At 46.3% G+C, this 19,233-nt stretch overlaps 2 protein-coding genes across 2 annotated transcripts in view; one reads left to right on the top strand and one right to left on the bottom strand.

The window, feature by feature from the left end:
• LOC122924954 (prostaglandin E2 receptor EP2 subtype-like) overlaps nt 1–15,580 on the top strand; it is a 31,923-nt gene extending 16,343 nt beyond the window's left edge. The window contains exon 2 of the mRNA XM_044276498.1: nt 12,558–15,580. Coding sequence (XP_044132433.1) covers nt 12,558–12,824 — 267 coding nt within the window. The 3' untranslated portion in view covers nt 12,825–15,580. The remainder of the gene's footprint in view (nt 1–12,557) is intronic.
• The window catches only part of LOC122924953 (thioredoxin domain-containing protein 16-like), a 101,695-nt gene continuing 92,275 nt past the window's right edge, over nt 9,814–19,233 (bottom strand). The window contains exon 22 of the transcript XR_006387467.1: nt 9,814–9,918. The gene's annotated coding sequence lies outside the window, so the exon portion shown is untranslated. The remainder of the gene's footprint in view (nt 9,919–19,233) is intronic.

The raw sequence follows: 19,233 nt of genomic DNA, 5'->3' as shown, positions 1-19,233 counted from the left end.
CAAGAAGAACAGGGATGAACATGGCATCTGGTCTGGGGCCTGGACGTTCATGGTAAAACTTAGGCTTTTAGGAAACACAGTTACTCACATACCATCTGCCACCTTCCTTGGAAGGGATCGCATCCAGATTTTCTACCAGGGTCAGCCGAAGCTCTGTCACAGATGCGGCAGCCCCACACACTTCAGTGCTAACTGCACTGTACAGAAGTGCGCGCTGTGTGGGGAGATTGGCCACCTCGTTGCATCATGTGCAGAGATTAGGTGTCACCTGTGTGGTGACTTAGGTCACCCATTCAGTCGCTGCCCTCATTCCTTTGCCAATGCGGTCAATGCCCCGGCGGGAGGAAGCCGTGAGGCCAATTCTACTGGGGCAGGGGCTGGCAGAAGTGAAGGAACAGAGGGGCCAGGGAAGAAAAGTAAGCAAAAGACGCCTGCCCAACTGAGGCGTCAGGAAAATCGCCGAAGGGAGAGGGAGATGGGTGAATCCCGGGAACCTCAGGCAACTGGGGAAGCTGGGATGACCCCTGATCTCACCCCTGAGACTGCTGCTACTGCTGAGGCCCAAAGGGACAGTGAGCTGGATGAGGAAATTAGGAGGATCCAGGAAGAGGAAGGTGCCATCTCCTCATTATCCCCCCATGACGGGGGAAGTGGGGGATGGCAAAAGCAGGGTAATAAACGTACAGGGAAAAAGGGAGATTTAAGATCTTCTCCCACCCACCAGATGCCAAAGGAAGGTACAACCAACCCCCCTCTGATTAGTCTCTCAAACCGGTTCCAAGCCATTGGTGACACCTCCCCCTCCTCAGGGGAGGGAGCCGGTGGGGAGGTTTCGGGAGTCGCGGTGACACCTGAGCCTGCGGGGGACGCCGAGCCTCCTTCTACTGGGGAAAACATGTCCTCAGGGGTGGGGGCTGGCTTGGAGTCAGAGCACAAGGGCAGAGGTGAAATGGACACATCTGTTTGTTTGAAGAGGGGTAAGCCATCATCTGATGAAAAAGTTGGTGGGGGCAGTGGGAAAAGAAAGCCATCTAATTCAATCACCCATGATGGCGGCACTCACTCCGTTGACGCTGGCGTCCATTAATGTCGCCAGCATTAAGTCAGATACGGCTAGATTTGCGGCCTTTGATTTTTTCAGCCGGGTTGAAGCTGACATTTTGTTTTTGCAGGAGACCAGGCTGCCAGATTTGGCATCTGTATTTAAAGCTAAAAGGGAGTGGCGACGCGGATCCTCCTACTGGTCTCTTGCGGCCGAGCCGTATAGCGGGGTGGCAGTCCTTTTTACTGCACCGGTAGAATGCCGACGGGTTATTGAATTAGAAATGGGGAGGTGCCTGATCCTGGATGTCCTCATGAGGGGACAAGAACTTCGTCTAATTAACATCTATGGTCCCCAGTCCAAGTGGGACCGTAAGTGTCTCTTCATGAGGATCAAGCCCTATCTTTTTACAAGTCGGCAGGTGGTCTTTGGAGGGGACTTCAATACTGTCACGAGGCCCCAGGATAGGGGAGGTTCCAGGGACAAGCTGACTTACGACAGCATTGCGCTTAATAAAATAGCTAGTGAGGCTCGTCTGGTGGATGTCCACATCCGGCACACCCCAGGCCACCCGGGGTTCACCTATCATAGGGCTAGTTGTAGGTCTAGAATAGACAGGTTTTATTTAAAGGAGGAAGCCGTCTCTTCAGCCGTGTCCGCTGTGGAGGTGGAGTTCTCCGACCACTGTATGATTTTGTTTTCTCTGAATGTTGCAGAGACCCCCCGAATGGGAAGGGGCTACTGGAGGCTCAATTCGTCTCTCTTGGAAGAAGCGGAGATAAGACAGTCCTTTGAGGATTTCGTTCAGAGCCAGGTACCATTGCTGGATCTCTGCGGCAGTAAGTCTGAGTGGTGGGAGATCTTCAAGGAAAGGGTGGGGAGATTCTTCCGCCAGCTCTCGAGCCTTAGGAGTCTGAGTAAGTATCGCCTGTATCAGGGCCTGAGGAGGAAACTCGAACGTCTTGTCTCGACTGGGGGTAGCCGTGAGGAGATCTCCAGAGTGAAGTCTTTGCTTATGAGGTGTCAGTACGATAGGCACGCATCTTTGGTTTTTGAGAGGGATTACGGGAAATACCGCTCGCCCGACCCTTACAAAAACTGCAGGATGTCAGTGAGTAGTAAGATTGTGTCAGGACTGATTGATAGTACGGGTTCTCTGAGAAGGTCCAGATCAGGGATCCTGGAGGTTGTCAGATCCTTTTACTCACATCTCATGGCAAGGAGGGATCTTGATCGTGATAAGATATCGGCTTTCCTGACTGAAACTGTCCCTGAACCAGGGGTAGACCCCTCTCTTGACGGTTTGACGGAAATGATCAGTGAAGAGGAAGTCAGTCTGGTGATTGAGGGGCTTGCTCCCAAAAAATCACCTGGTCCGGATGGCTTAACATCTGAGTTTTACAAGACCTTTAAGGACACCTTAGTTCCCCTCTTGACTGAGGTATTAAATGAGTGTCTCTCCTCGGGTACTCTACCAAAGTCAATGAGGAGGTCGGCCCTGATCATCCTGTCAAAGGGTAAAGATCCTTTCCACATTGAGAATTGGCGTCCCATAGCGCTTCTCGGTGTGGACAGAAAGATTTTGGCAAAGGTGCTATTTAATCGGCTGGTGAAGTTTGCACCCCAGCTCCTTTCTGGGGCCCAGCATTGCTCTGTTCCCGGCCACAGTACTTTTAGTGCTGTGCTCAGTGTCCGGGAGGCCGTGGAGCAGGGCAGGGCAGGTCACTGGAAGGGGTACATGCTGTCCTTGGATCAGGCAAAAGCATTTGATCGTGTTAATCACGAGTACCTCTGGTCTGTCCTTCTGAGATATGGCCTGCCCGGGGGGTTTGTTGATTGGCTTAAGACCTTGTATGCAGGGGCAGAGAGTTTCCCGCTTGTGAATGGTTGGATTGGGCGTCCTTTTGGGGTGGGATCTGGGGTTCGCCAGGGTTGTCCTCTGAGCCCGCTTTTGTACGTGTTCGCGATCGATCCCTTCCTTAGAGGGGTTGATCGTGGGCCGTTGGCGGGCATCGGGATGGACCGGGCGGCTCCGGAGACTACACTGAGGGTGGTGGCGTATGCTGATGACGTAACTATCTTTGTGTCTTCGAGAGGGGAGGCAGAGTGGGTACTGTCTGAGGTAGAGCGCTACTCAGAGTCATCTGGGTCCAAGATCAACCGAGATAAGTGTGAGAGTCTCTGGCTGGGAGGTGGAGATCCTGGTTTTGATCTCCCGGACACCCTCCCAGAGCCCCAGGAATCTACAAAAGTCCTCGGCATTGAATTTGGCCAGGGGGATTACCCGCATCAAAACTGGGATAGCAGGCTTAAGATTGCCGCTCAGAAGGTGGACCAGTGGAAGGGTTGGTCTTTAACCCTCAGGGAAAGGGTGAACATTATCAAAACCTACCTGATCCCTTTGCTGTTATATCTGGGCAGTGTGTGCGTCTTGCCGGAACCTTTCTGGACTCGGGTCTACAGTCTGTTCTTCCAGATGTTATGGGGAAACAGACTGAACCTTGTCAAGAGGGAGGTTACTTACCGTACGAGGAGACTAGGAGGGTTGGGTATGGTCAACCCTGTGGTGTTCCTGGTGAACACCTTTATTAAGATTAATCTCTCGAACCTCTGGCAAGAGAGGGCTCCTCTGTGGGTAGCCTCCTGTCGGGGATGGTTTCGGCCTTTCTTCCAGGAATGGGAGACAGGGGGGCAAGTGAAGGATCTCCGCACACCACATGGGCATCTCCCGGCTTATGCTGCCCTGGTTCTGAAGGTATTACGTCGGTGGGGTCTGGGGATGTGGGAAATCAGGACTCAGTCAAGGAGACTCCTTGACCAGAGGGTTCTGTTGACCCACTTCCAGAAACCTCTGGCCCTCAGGGACTGCCCAGGTCGGGATCTGAGGGTTGGGTTACGGCTTTTAAATTCCAATAGGATCCCCTTGAAGTTCTTTGACTTGACTTGGCGCTGCTTCCATGGGAAACTGTGTGTGAGGGACAATCTGAAGTGTAGGAGCTCTGAGGACAGGGGGTGTCCCCGTGAGGAGTGCGGTGGTGTGCTGGAAAGCATGGACCACTTCCTGCTTCATTGTCCCTTTAACACAGAGGTTTACACCAGGGTGGGGACCTCCATTGGCTGGCCTAGGCTGGTCACTCTCTCCTATGCGGAATGGGCCTATGGAGCATTCAGACACCTGGGTGGTAGGGACCTTTGCACTTTATTCATAGTCAGCTCAGTGGTCAGGTACTACACGTGGCATGCACGGTGTTTAGTTTCGACGCAACGCAAAATCCTCCCCGAGGATGAGGTGGTTAGGAACATTCTCGGAGACCTGGTGAAGGTGCGCTCTCTGGAGTACGAGAGGTTGGGGGCGGGTAGAGCCTCTCTCCTCTGGAGGGGTTTTGCCTTTAGGGTACCCTAGCCTGTTGTCTCCCCTCCCGGTGGTGGGCTGAAGCTGACACTGTAGATTTTTGTTTTGTTTTGGTGGCTGTATGAGGACATAGGGCTTGCAGGCGCCAAACTTGGGCTTTAATGGGTTGTGTGTGGCTGAAAAGCCTCACGGTGGGTGGTGGGTGGTGAGGTTAAGGTCTACTATGTAATGTACTATGTAATGTAGTTTATATGTCTTTATGTCTATATATATATATTTGTATATTTGTATAGGTTGAGTTGTCGGGTGTAGTGTTAGGTTGGGTGGTGGGTAAATGGGGGGAGGGTTCCATGGAACATTGGGGACTTTGGGACATATAAGAAAATCCTGGGCTGGTTCATGGACGTCTATTATCATGTACTGGGGGCATGGGATGCGGGACCAGCTCAGGGACCCAAAAAAAAAAAAAAAAAAATATATAATATAAAAAATAAAAAAAATTGTGTGTTGCATTGGGGTGGTGGTGGGTGGGCTTTTTGTAAGTTTAACTTCTGTATTTGTTAAGTGTAGGTAGGTGCAACCGGATCAGGAAGGTTAGTACATGTACATAGATATTGTAAATATTGTACATAGCTGGTGTTCTGTGGCGAGTGGGCTGGACCGGTGCTGTCTGCGCCGCGCTGAGGAGCATCATGTCCTGTATGGTTGGTTTGGTCTCTGTTTTATATATTTATTTATCTGTTTGTTTTAAAATTTTAATAAAAGAAATACAGGATGTAACTCAGGATCAGTACAGGATAAGTAATGTATGTACACAGTGACTGCACCAGCAGAATAGTGAGTGCAGCTCTGAAGTATAATACAGGATGTAACTCAGGATCAGTACAGGATAAGTAATGTATGTACACAGTGACTGCACCAGCAGAATAGTGAGTGCAGCTCTGGAGTATAATACAGGATGTAACTCAGGATCAGTACAGAATAAGTAATATACTCAGATTATTCTGTATCTATATGCAAACTATAAAATGGTGCTCAAACACAAACCGTTACTTTAAATATTTCACATACTACGCAAGCAAAGAAACAGGAAATTAGCGGCCAGGAATTTTTCATAAAAAAAGGAAATCATTTTGCCATGAGCGTGGTCAGTAATGGGGAGGGGGGAGTTTGCGGTGTAATTACTACTTGTGACAGTAAGCCCCCTGCATGGCTCTAAACCAAAGATATGAATAAGTGCAGAGGTGTCAGGGCAGGAGGGGAGAGGACATCGACTAGTCATCTATGATTCAGAGGAGTCACTGGCTTGGTCAGTCTGGGAAGGGATGATATTTCAGGCTCCATCTATGAACGATTCCAGAGCTTTAGAAAGATGGAATTGTGACACATAAAACACATGTAATATTGTGTAGATCAGGGTTTCCTCTAATGTGGCAGAACTTTCTCTTGCACATTACGCACCAGCCAAGTACAAACCACAGAGGCAGAGCATGCTGCCTGCGCCCAGTCCAGGTCGGCTCCTTCTCTCATTTTAATGGGTCGTATTTTGGGAGAGCAGACACGGACAAAGTCAACCCCTAGGTCAGTGACGGCTCACCTCCTGCACTCCAGCTGTGGTGAAACTACGACTCCCAGCATGTTCCATTCATTTTTATGGCGTTCTGAGAACAGCCAAGCAAGGGGGTCATAGTTAAGAGCATGGTGTAGTTAAGAGGTGGTTAAGAGTATGGCGGTATTAACCTCACAGCGACGAGCACTGCTTGGGCTGGGCATTAATCCGAAGCCCTGTACATCTAGCAGAAGCATGGAGAGTACCCCCGAGGAGGAGACAGAAGTGGTTTATAACCAGTTAAACTTTCTCCTTTCCTTGGTGCATAACACTCCTCTATAGAGATTCCTCTAATGGACCGACCAGTCATGTGATTGCTGGGTGTCCTCGAGTAGGGCTTGGTCTAAGCAAACCCTGATCAGCTCTGCCTGTGTACAATCCCCCAACAGGGGGTGTTTTCCCTTTAAGTGGGGCTTCTCTGCCTACCCCAATAACAGTAGAAAAGAGGAAAAAAAATATTGCAATTGTCCCCCAAATTTCTTTAAATTATGTCTTGGGGGACATATATGTAAAATGTATTAAAAAAAAACATTTGTTAAAATTTAAAAAATATAAAATAGAAATTAGAAAAAAAAAAGATGCCCATGCCAACAAAAATATAGTCACTATAGTCACCCCGTTCATGCAAAACTATTAATACTATATATGGGGGGGGGAATAAAAAAATGAAAACACCAAAAATAGGGAAATAACCCTACAATCTATTTCGGTGTGGGTTTGCATATTTAAGACTATTTTTGTGCACAGATACACCCAAGTAAAACTAAAAATAAATAAAAAATCTCTAAGAAAGCATTAATGAAAAATGTCACAACCACTATTTTGGAAGCCCTACAAATAAATTACGGTAGTTAAGGCTGTGAATCCACCACGTGCCGATGATAAAAGTTAAAAGTAAGTGGTTGCCGAGAACCAACCTCACAATCATTGCAGACTGGGCCTGGAAAAGAGTCCCGGCCACCTGAGAAGAGTCATGGATATTCATTAATTCCTGCTCACCTGCTGATGTCTGACAGTCTTCTACCTAGTTTTCTCCCTTTCTCTCTAGGAGAGAACTGCCAATCATCAGCAGACGGGTGAGGGTGCAGGAGCTCATGAATAACCAGGACTCTTCTCAAGTAGATTTGACTCTTTTTTTAAGGCCTGGGCTGCAATGATTATAATGCTGGTTCTCAGCAAACGCTTACTTTTAGCTCATGTCACTATTTTATGCTGCCCTCAGTGAGGTCAGCCCTAAGTTGATGACAGGTTCCCTTTAAGGGGTTGAACTTCACCCGCTGGGGCCCTATGTTACCAATTGATATGGGGCCCTGTTACTTCTGTGTACCCCCCCCCCCCCCCCAATTCCAGCAGTTCATGCAGAATTTTGGCATGATACCACCATCTGACACCAGCGTGCTGGGCTCAACTCTATGGGTGGATTGGATACAGGAGGGGAATCAGAAGAGGGTTTTAAGGAGAAAGGGTCTTGGGCCCCAAGTGCAAGGCCCTCAGCCTTACCACCTACACAATATGTGTGATACACTATATACTCTGCGTTTTGGCTGTGTACGGCAACCAGAAGTCCTTAAGCTATAGCGAGGGTACAGTTCGTGCATGCCCTGTAGTCATGTGTAAGGCACAATGAGAGCACTGGTTTATCAGACATTGAGTATCATCAAGTGCTGGATTAAAAGAACCTCACTGTGCCAAGAGAAATGTAAAATAATAATGAATGCATCCCAGCTTCCCTATGATGTCCTAACTTGCAGAAGAACGCGGGTTTGTTCTTTAGATTTGTATTTCGTCCCGTGTAAATATTGTTTTTGAAGGCGAGTTGAAAAAAAAATAAAGTTTACAGAAAAGTCTTATCCGGCTCAGGCATTTTCCAGTTCTTTGTTTTGCTCATTTTCTTTTTTAATAAAAGCTCTTCATCTGGGAAAAAAATCAAGACTTCCTCCTTTCCAAAAAGTCATCATCGTGGAGTGGATTGGATGCGGCTGTGCAGTCCTTATATCCGTCAATATCCTGCTAGCCTTAAAGGGGTTGTCCCTGACAATTGCCTCATCTGGTGGTGCACCCCTGTCTGAGCTCCTTGCTACTTATCGAGTACACTGTATACATAACGTGGTCTCCCCTCTGAGGGTTGGTGTCTCTCTATTTTATTCCATTATCATTTTCTTTTTTGTATGTTTATAGGCTTTTTGTGCATATGAATAAAGCTTATAGATTTTATTTTGACTCACATCCACTAACATGAATTGTATTGCAATTTTTGATGGATTTATTCTCAGTCAGTGAAGAGGTAATAAAATGACTATCAAATATAAAATCTGATTCATTAGTACCTTTTAAATGTCAGTGATATTCATGCAGAGGCCGTCAACAAGCAGGCCAGTCACTGCTGACAGCTCCACATCAAAGGCAAACAGAAGTATTGCAAAATAAGTAAAATGTCACATCAGAGACATATCTGTGCCTTCAAGGCTATGCACACCTTTATGATTGCATTGTACTTATTTCAAGCTAACAATCATTATTTCAAAATCAGGGAGCTGATGGGCTCCTCATCTCTGCTCTCTGACATTATAAACACTCGTTATAGCTCAGTTCTTATCTTACTGCTTAGAATGTGGCTTAAATAGATGTCTGACCTCTCAGTAGTTTAAAGATGAGGCTTATTGGGCATAAAGTGAAAGTGAAGGTCACACAGTTCAAAAAAACAGTTAACCCTTTGTGACAGAATGGCTCAATATTTTTAATAAAGGCAACTGGAAATTATTTTTAGCAAAAAATGAGCAAAATGCTATCATAAACAAATTGCCACCAAAAGGTGTCCATAGCCTTAAAATTTTCTATATTGGCCACAGCATCTGACCCAGACAGATTTTAGTAAAATGTTACGTGCGCTTTACAGATGTGGCACATACACGAGACATTTCAAGTTGTGCCTCCAAATCAAGAAACCTCCAACATGAGGAGAGCCTGCAAATGCCCCAGTGCCTGTCCTCGGGCTCTCTGCTCTGGCTATATACAGGGATCCCTCAAGATACAATATTGATTGGTTCTAGGACGACCATTGTATGTTGAAACCATTGTAAGTTGAGTAATTGGTTCCAAAGCCCCAAAATGTCATTCAAGATAAGAGAAAATGACGATCTAAGAAAAATAAGCAGATGACTAAGACAAATAAAACCAGTCCTTACATATAACAGTCAGGCATAGCTGCTAACTAGCAACTCATACGGCTATTTTACCAAATAAGTGGCCTTGATTGGTTGGATCTGAGGCATTGTATGTTGAGTCTGGTTTCAACTTACGATGGGTCAGAAAAGACAATTGCATGTTGAAAATATTGTATCTTGAGGGATCACTGTACAGTACCAGTGTGGTAATGAAGGGTGGAAGGGTATATCAGGCAGGGTCTCTGGAGGTTAGTGAGGGCAGGGTGCCATCTCCGTGGAGTGCCAACCTGAACTCTGTCTGCAAAGCATGAACGCACATAGCATCACATTCAGACTTCTGCTTTTCATTATTTTAATAAAAAAATAATAATTAATCAAGACCACAAAATGATAGAATCACCTTAAGGGTCCATTCAGACATCTAAGTATTTTGCGGTCCGCAAATTGCGCATATCGGCTGTGTGCGTTCCGCATTTTTCGGATCGATCATGGCCGGCCCTATGATAGAAATGCCTATTCTTGCCTTATTCTTTTGCGGGGCTTCGGAATGGAACTACAGATGCGGACAGCACACAGTCGTACCGGAGGTTGCTGCACTGACAGAATGTATTACACCTACCTGCCGGAGTGATATTGTAGGGCCAGGCTCAATGGTAGATGTGAAATCCGATAGTAGAGGTAAAAAGGGAGGTAGCGCCCAATAGCAGGGGAACAAGGGCAGACCCCATGGCAGAGGTGTTTACCTCGTCACCTAAATAAAAAATAAAAGTTCATTTAGGGCATTTTATCACTTAATGCAATAAAATTTCTGATTTTTTGTGTGATATGCGTGCATTAAAAGTACCAGTCAAATTTTACCTTTTACTTTAAAGGGGTGTCCCCATGCCTGTACATTGCTAGGACGTACCACCTTGCTGTACAGAAGGGGTCTGGCCTGTTTATCTCACACTAGTATTAAACTACAAGATGTTACTTTCTTCTCCAATCAGGTCTAAAGCAACATTTGAAACTCTGTGGAGAGCAGTGCATTGTGGGAACTCAGATGACAGTCTTAGCAGTTAGATCACATGACTGACAATAGGGTGGAGCTAAACCGCTGTCTGTTTCCAAGGGTAACCAGCAGACAAGAAATGTTCTCAAAAATGGAATGTGTCAGAATTGATGTTGGGCTACTTAACCGGATAAAATAGACATTAGAAATCCTTACAGAAGAAAATCTTTTCAAACTTTTCCCGGAAAGACTAATGGGTTATTTATATGTCAATTATTTGCAGACAACTTATGTAAAGCCGTCTGAGCAAAGAAAGGCATCATGTAATGGGGAGCGACCAGATCTCCTGTGACCGGTTTTATGGTTATTTTCCAGCCTGTTAATGAGGTTTTAGGACCATAAAGCTCTTCCGGGGGTTAATCAACAAATGCATTCTCTTTCTCCTTTATTTATTAATGAAACTGGACGAGAACCTCCATAAGTATCAGGCTTAAATCGATAATTAAATTGACACCATTCCCTTTTTTTTTTTTTTTTTTTTTTAACAGCTCATGGAGTACTCCCCAGTCTACTGCCTAACCCTCACACACACGACCGTATCATGTATCCATGTCCCATCTGCATTTTTGGAGGATTACACACAGACCCATTCATTTCTATAGTAACATAGTACATAAGGCCGAAAAAATACATCTGTCCATCCAGTTCGGCCTGTTATCCTGCAAGTTGATCCAGAGGAAGGCAAAAAAAAAAAACCTGTGAGGTAGAAGTCAATTTTCCCCACTTTAGGGGAATAAAAAATTCCTTCCCGACTCCAATCAGGCCATATATATGGGTAAGGAAAAACAATTAAAAATTCTGCAGATTATAGAACATGTCCTATTCTTGTCAGTATAACAGGAGTGAGAAAAATGCAGATTGCAAATGGAAAAGATCAGTATTTTGGGGATCCGTGGTTTGCCGAGTGCAGTACAGACACGGTAGTGCACATAAGGCCTAATAAAAATTTTAGCTTGTGACCTTGCAGCAAGGCATCCTGGTTCTAAATTTCAGGAGGAAAAATATTACCTTTTAGGGACACAAAAATAACAAAAAATGGGTTATTGTTCTATGGCATCCACAAAGGTCTCCCCTCCAACAGGTAGGTCTGCTTCAAATGTCCTCCTTAGAAGCTTGTTGCAAACTGAATTGGTGCTGTTTAGGCACTGTATAGCGGGGTTATGTGTTTCCTATGTGGCACTATATGACACTATTAGCTGAGCACTACTATATGGTATAATGATACACCAAGGTACTTGTCTATGGCACTATGATGTGGGCACTTTTACAGGCACTCTATGGTGCTAATATGCAGACACTGACAATATTATGTGAACACTATATGGCGGTATTATTTAGGCACATAGCTCACCGTTATTCATTTGTGCTGAATTATGGCAAAATCATACTGGGAAGGATTTTACACCTCTTCCCTCATTTTGGCCAAGGGCCATTCTGTCCTGCGTCTGATATGTTTAGATTCGCTGTAGGTTTATAATATATTAAACAGGTTTCTCAGGACTTCCACAGGATAGGTTATCAAGATCTGATTGGTGAGGATCTGACACCCCAACTGTTCAGCTGTGGCACCTGAGACTATAAAGAAGGCAGAGCTGGAATCAGAAGTCTCCATCCACTGTATAGTAACCATGCAGCTCAACGCCCATTCATGTGAGTTCATATGTGGGCACCAGAAACTACACCGAGGAAGGAGCCTTCTGCTTCCAGCTCCATCCATTGATCAGTAGGGGTGTCAGAACTCCACCAATCAGACATTGATGACCTATCCAGTGAAAGTCTCGAGAAATCCCTTTAATATAGTGCGTAAAACAAAACAAAAATATCAAAAACCTACATCTAATCAAAATATATCAGCTGCAGGACTGGGGGAACTTGGCTAAAAAGGAGGGGAATCAGGGAATATCCTTTTCGGTATGAACTGCCTTAACTCAACCCAAATAATGGTGAGCTATGAGGCCAAATAATACGTCATATGGTGTTCACATAATATTGTTGCACAAGTGGCGCCATATAATGCCAATAAAAAGTACTCTATAGTGGTGACATTGTAGTGCCATACAGTTTCTAAAGAAACTCATGCAGGTGCATAATTGTACTGTATACAGCTTACCTAGTAGTACTGTACTGTGACCTGGTAATAGTGTCCTACAGTGCCACGGAGCAAAGACATACATACCATACAGTGCCTCAACAACATCAATTCAGTTTGCTGTGCCATGAGTAAGAGCCCCGATATTGATGACCTAATGAAGTCCCGGAGGACCCCTTTAATGAAGTATTCTGCCACCCAGATATCGCTCAACCATCCTTACGTGAATTTTGCACTTTATGTTTTTCAGGTACGGGCCTACATTAACAGAGTCGATAGCGATAAAGGAGATGACAAAATGGACCTTTTAGCCTTAAGATTTTTATCGGTCAATTCGATTATTGACCCGTGGATCTTTACCATACTACGACCCTCTGTGCTCCGGCTGATGCGCTCGGTTCTGTGCTGTCGGAGCTCGATTAACATGAGGAGCATCAGAAACTCTCCTTCGCTCAGTACTCGACTGTCCACCACCAACAAGCTCGACACTACGTATGGGATTTCCCAGAAGAAATGACAAAATCGCATGGGGACAAAATGGCTGACAATGACAAAATCGCATGGGGACAAAATGGCTGACAATGACAAAATTGCATGGGAAGAAAAAAAACAAACAGACACCTAGTCATTTAAACCGTATAATAAACTACAAAGGTTCCATGTATAGTGCATAATATATGACAGGCGAAGGTACTCGGGTCATGGCCAAGGAAAGTACATGAGAGATCATCAGAACCTTGAGGAGCTATAATAAATCGGTTCACACAGTCAGCGGCCACAGAGTCCATCATGGAGGAACATGGTTTGGGCTGTGAAACAGACAACAGGAGAGCATAAGTAAGGGACACGAGCCATTTTAGATCTCCACGTTTATGGTTTCCCAAGGCTGGTTTTAGGTACCTTCACATCAGCAATGGCTTCATCACAAGCGACCTCCTACCTACTGCATACTGTTCAACGTTCCCAGTATCCACTTGACTTGTTCTACGAACTGGTCCACAAAAGAGACATGGTCATAAAAAAGGGGCATTTCTACAAAACTTTGGGTAGTTATACAACAGTACAAGGTTAAACATGGTCGACTGGTCCAGAGGAGAACCTAGGTGGGAGTAGAGTCAGAAGACAACCCCACCTGAATCTGGTTTTGCAGCAGATCACTTACCACAGGGCAGGAAGGGGAGAGGGGCATTCATTTTTGGGTTAGTATGTCAATATACAGTATCTGTTCATATGGAAAAAGTTTTTGACGCGTGAGAATAGTGTGGACCAGCTCAACCAGATCCGAAACGCAAAAACTTGACTTCTCAGTGGGCATTATTTAAGGCGGTTCAGAGACAACCCCTATTGAGATGACCGCCATTGTATCAGTAACCTCAACAACCAGTTGACATGACCAGGAGAAGCCACAACCAGTCAGACATTTTTGTAGTATTACATGGTCGCATGTCCATGAAATACATGGGTGGCTTTGGTCCACCAGATTGGCCCTCCATACTGGCTTGTAAAAGGAAACATCGAAGGACTGAAGTCTCTTGGGCCCACCAGAGGAAATTATTCTGAGGGCCCACCCTATGTGTATATAGGACCTTAAGGGCCCTGTTTAATCAGGGGGCCATTATTGTCAGAGCTTGGGCTCACCAGATTGTACTCTGGTGGGCAAGTCCGACCCTGAAGGGAAACGCCCTCTTTGGTGTCCATGAGCCCTAAAAGGATATAGAACAAGGACTGTCCTGATACTACGAACCCTTTAAATCATACTTGACAACTTTGGCTCGCGGGAGAACAGATAGTATGGCACACAAAGTGGTGCACCAAAATTTTTCCACACGTGGGCCTGTCCCCTTTTAACTCCCCCTTCCCTATGTAATCACGCTTCATTTTGAGATGCATCACACACTCCTCAGGACAGTTATGGGCACCGGCAATGTGCCGGGATACTGCAGGCCGCACTGCCACCGAGACTGCAGTATCCTGGCGCCATCTACAATTAGCGCTCATGGAGGAATGTTTTCCAGGAGGAAGCAGCTGTTCATGAGCTCTTCCAGGAATCCTGGAAGTCTCCCCTTTTAGGAGCCTCTCAGACTTTCGGAAGTAGAGGTATTCTCATCTGAGACAATGGGGGCGTATTGCTAGGGAATACCCCCAGTGTCTGATAGGTGTGGGTCACCCCCCACACCTAAATCGAGAACAGAGCAGGCAAAGTGATGGCTGGAGGACTCCGGGTCAGGCCACCACCAAGCGCTCACCCCACAGAAGTGAATGGGAGCGCACTGCGCATGCACGGCCATCGCTCCCATTCACTTCAATAGGCCCTATTTTAGGAAGCCCCATATAAATGAATGGAGGCCGGCTTCGCATGCAGGCCCCTCAACGACCCCAAAACATTCCTAAACGGGGAGGGTCCTTTGAGCTCCAAAACCTGGCGGAAATCTGCCCCTCCCTTCAACTAAATTACCTCTAGCCGTATAGCTGCCAGCTCAGAGTCAGAATTGTGCAAACCTGGGCTACACCTGGGCAGATTCCCGCAATCTCACCCTTCCGATTCCAAGGCCTGAGGAGTCCACTTGGCTCCCTCACCACCACCTCCAAGGACCCCCCAACCGACAAAAGAAGGACCCGGCCAACTAATGGCAGCCACCGACCAGACCCCAGTTGTACCAACACAACCCCCCCCTCCCCACTTGTGACCCCTGACATACAACAGGGCGGGTGGGTGGGACTGATCCCTTCACTGTGCCCACTAAAAATGGCCCCTTTACCGCCTTTGGTCCCCCCTTTAAACTATCTTCCCCCTCCTACCAGCCACTCCACTCCCAGCACCATCCTTAACCCCTTAGCTGCCATTTTCTCCCCACTCCCTCCAAACGCAGTCATGCAGGCCTCCCCCAGGCTTGCAGCCCAGGTCCGGCCCGTCCTTTAAGGCTGGGTTCACATCACGTTTTTCCCATCCATTTAACCTATACAAAAAAATGTATACATTAAACGGATTCCTCAGACTGATGCCATACACCGGCATCCATTCACTATAGAGTTCCATTGTATGCTTTTTTTTCTTCTTTTTTCTAAAGTATACGCCAAACGGAGGCATAAAACGTGATGTGAACCCACCCTAAATAAATTATTTGCATCTCTCTTCCAAGAAATCATGAGCTGGCAGTATTGCGTAGTGCAGGGATGGCCAACCCAAGGCTCTCCAGCTGTTGCAAAACTACAACTCCCATCATGCCCAGACAGTCTACAGCTATCAGCCTACAGCAGGGCATGGTGGGAGTTGTAGTTTTACAACAGCTGTAGAGCCGCAGGTTGGCCATGCCTGGCGTAGTGCTACCACTTGTCTCCTCATGCTCCTCTTAGATTGTAAGCTCTTATAACAACGGCTTATCTTCCTCTAGTGTCTTTATGTTTGCACTTTATAGAGCCAAGGACTAATGGCGACACACACATAATTATCGATTTATATAGCATGTAATGCAGCTAACCCCGCATGGATGGGACCACTAGAATTCAGATCAAAAGCCTTAGGCCTCATGCACACAGCCGTTGTGCGGCCATTCCGTGCATTGGGGACCGCAATTTGCAATCCCCAATGAACGGGCAACGTCCGTGCGGCAGCCGGGACGGATCGAGACCCATTCAACTTGAATGGGTCCGTGATCTGTCCGCACCGCAAAAAAATTGAATATGTTCTATTTTTTTGCAGTGCCTCCATAGTGCTTTCGTGGGGTTCTGTGCCTGCGTTCCGCACAGCAGCTCCGGATTGCGGACCCATTCAAGTTAATGGGTCCGCATCCGTGATGCGGGGAGAACACTGCCGGTGCCCGCATATTGTGGACCCGCTGTTTGCCACGACCAGGCAGCGGCCATGTGCATGAGGCCTTATAAATGAATTTTCAGCTATTTTTTGGTTCTGAACTGAAGCACGTATGGCTTACCTTCCAAAGAGGTGGACTACTGGGCAATTTCAGAAGACAAGGCCAGTTTTCGGGTGGGTGTACATACACTTTCATCCGCAAAAATCGCTTTTTTTGTGACCTAGTAAACCATTAGAGCTTGGCTACCATTTTGTAAACTGTTGTGGTAAAACGAAAGCCGCACTGTGATTGGATGCTCAAGGCAACAAAACCAGAAACCAATCACAGCACAGCTTACAATTTACCACAGCAGTGTAAAAAGTATAAACTGAGCTCTGATTGGTTGCCAGGGGCAGCAAGGCCAGTATCCCTGTGGAAGTATTGACAGACGAGGCCCCATTTTGTGAAAACACAAGTAAAGGGAAATAAAAACTGGTGAATTTACCTCATGAAATGAAAAAAATTATAAACAAGGCACTTACCCTGTATTTTTCCATGATTTATTGACTACACTTATACAAAGAGTGTTATTTAATTTAATGTCTGTGTGTTGAGTGTCTCTTTTCTAATAAAAGTGATTCAAACAAGACAAAGCGAAGGTTTATTTAAAGACGTCTCCAGCAGATATCCAGATTGACATCGAAGCTTTCCTTCTGTGTTTTTCGGCCTGCTCCATTAGGACATGGCTATGATCAGCGACTCCAGCTGAGGCGCTGCGGAAATTTCAAACCCACCTCAGGTCTCATGACCCAGTCAGGCGGCTGAATTTTCTTTCCACCATGCTTTACATTGCAGTACTGCTTGTTGATTTTGCATAATTAAACCATAGTGAAACCTGCTGTCCCTCCAGCACACTATAGGCCACATTTACCAAGCAATAACCTATTTGAGTGGTGCTGTAGTCAACATAGAGCACTTAGTGTCTTCAGAAAGCGAGGAGAGCACCAGAGCTTGCAAGACGGCCACCGCACTCCTGACTTTCCCACCGCCAAGACTAGAACTTCCAGAAAGCCATGAGAGTTGTAGGATGGGAGTTGTAGTTTTGCATCAGCAGATTGGGGATCACAGCCCTTATGAACCCTTGAACCCATGGCATGACTAGCGTCTTTGGTTGCACCATCCAGTAGATGACATGCTGTAGCTAGCATGACTTAGTTCCTCAGAAACCCTGAATCATTGCTCCAGCTGACATGACAACACGCGACCTGTCAGTCAACAGCTTCCTCCGCTGGACTTATCTGGCCTTGTCCCAGTATGGTCATCATATTCAGACCTCGTCTATCTGCTCCATGCACAAATATTAGGTTGGAGCGAGCAGCTAAAAAATGAGATGAACCACCAAATGTCAGGAGGCCATCTTAAGATAAAAGCAAGAATGAGAGAATTCTTGAGGTTATGAGCGTTCTCAGGAATAGTGTTGATCGCTAATATTCTAATCGCGAATATCGGCACTTCGTGAATTCGCGAAGATCTAGAATATTGCCTCCTTTGCTAGCTGGATTAATTTTTCCATCACATTATACACTGCTAGTTTCCATGGTTACGACCACCCGGCAATCGAGCAGCGGTGGTCATGCTTGCACACGATAGGAAAAAGCGCTAGCCTCCTGGTAGCTGGGACCATGGGAGCACACATAGGCTAGTGCTTTTTCCTATAGTGTGCAAGCACGACCACCACTGATGGACTGCAGGGTGGTAGTAACCATGGAAGCGAGCAGTGTATTATGTGATGAAAATGAATCCAGACAGAAAAGGAAGCAATATGGCCAATCACAATACATTAGTAAGTGACTTGTATCAACATATACCTTATGTTACTTTTAGCGTGGGGTCTGAGGGGTGGAGCGTGACACAGAGATTTTCTCGTTCTCCATTGCACCGCAATGGTTTGTCATTTTTGACCAGAGTATTCCTTTAACAGCGGGTAATAAAGAGCACAATTAAACCATATAACAAGGCCTGCGACAGGACCCCGTTCTCGCATAGTCATTTCACCTGTCCCTATTAATGGAGGAAGCAGGAGGATTAAGGGTGCACAGAGTAGCTTCGGGCCGCCCTCTGTGCACTTAAATACTCATTTGCGTATGAATGAAAAATACTTTTTCTCCAGAATGACACAACAGATCGCTATGTGAAAGGTATCATTGCATTCATCTGAGCTAGCCCTACATGGCACTTTGTCCGGTTTATCAGTGAATTCTATGGTGAGACAGACTCCCTTCATTGGGGTTTACCAGGAGTTTAAATATTGATGGGAGTCCAACTCCCGCCACCCCTGCCGATCAGCTGTTTGAAGAGGCCGTAACGCTCCGGTGAGCGCTGCAGCCTCCTCCTACGCCAGTGATGTCATGTACATCGGTCACATGGCCTAGGCGCAGCTCAGTCCCATTCAAGTGGATGAGGCCGAGCTGCAATACCAAGTACAACCACTATACAATGTACGGCGGCGCTGTGCTTGGTATTCTGTGAGAAGGCCGCAGGCCCTTCGAAACAGCTGATCAGCTTGGGTGTCGGACCTCCACCAATCAGATATTCTGAAGAAAAGCCATCTACATTGAACTCCCAGAAAACCCCTTTAAACCTATGCCTATTGTGTGACAACCCCTTTAACATCCTTGTGATCTCAGCCAGTACTTCGTTCAATGACTTCTAGCAGGCGATTACATGGGCACAAGGTCTGTGTCCAGCTCCATCACCAGATGGGAGAGTAAAGGGCGATATAGTGATAAAAACGACGACCCATGTAACGAGACACTCATACAGAGGTGATGGGCGGGCACCCCCCATACTTTTGGCCCTAACTGTAGCTAACCTCAGAGCCTTTCATTTTCAGGTCCACCGATGGTTTGAGGAAACCTTAACGTTGCAAGATTAACACAGGAAGCGAGCAGCGAGGCCTCTGACAATTTCGGCATCATCTAGATCTAATATCATTGCTGTTCCCAGTTCTTTCTTGCAGAAATGAAGCAGAAGACACAATGTGGAAGGAGGAACTGCACTGGAAAGACGCTAGATTGACCCTTTTACAGAAGCCAAGAACTTACAAAGAGGGTCACCTATCATAGAACATGCATA

The sequence above is a fragment of the Bufo gargarizans genome, chromosome 1 (genome assembly GCF_014858855.1).
Source record: "Bufo gargarizans isolate SCDJY-AF-19 chromosome 1, ASM1485885v1, whole genome shotgun sequence".
NCBI lineage: Eukaryota > Metazoa > Chordata > Amphibia > Anura > Bufonidae > Bufo > Bufo gargarizans.
Note: the sequence above shows the minus strand (reverse complement) of the source record. Positions and strands in the feature narration are given on the sequence as shown.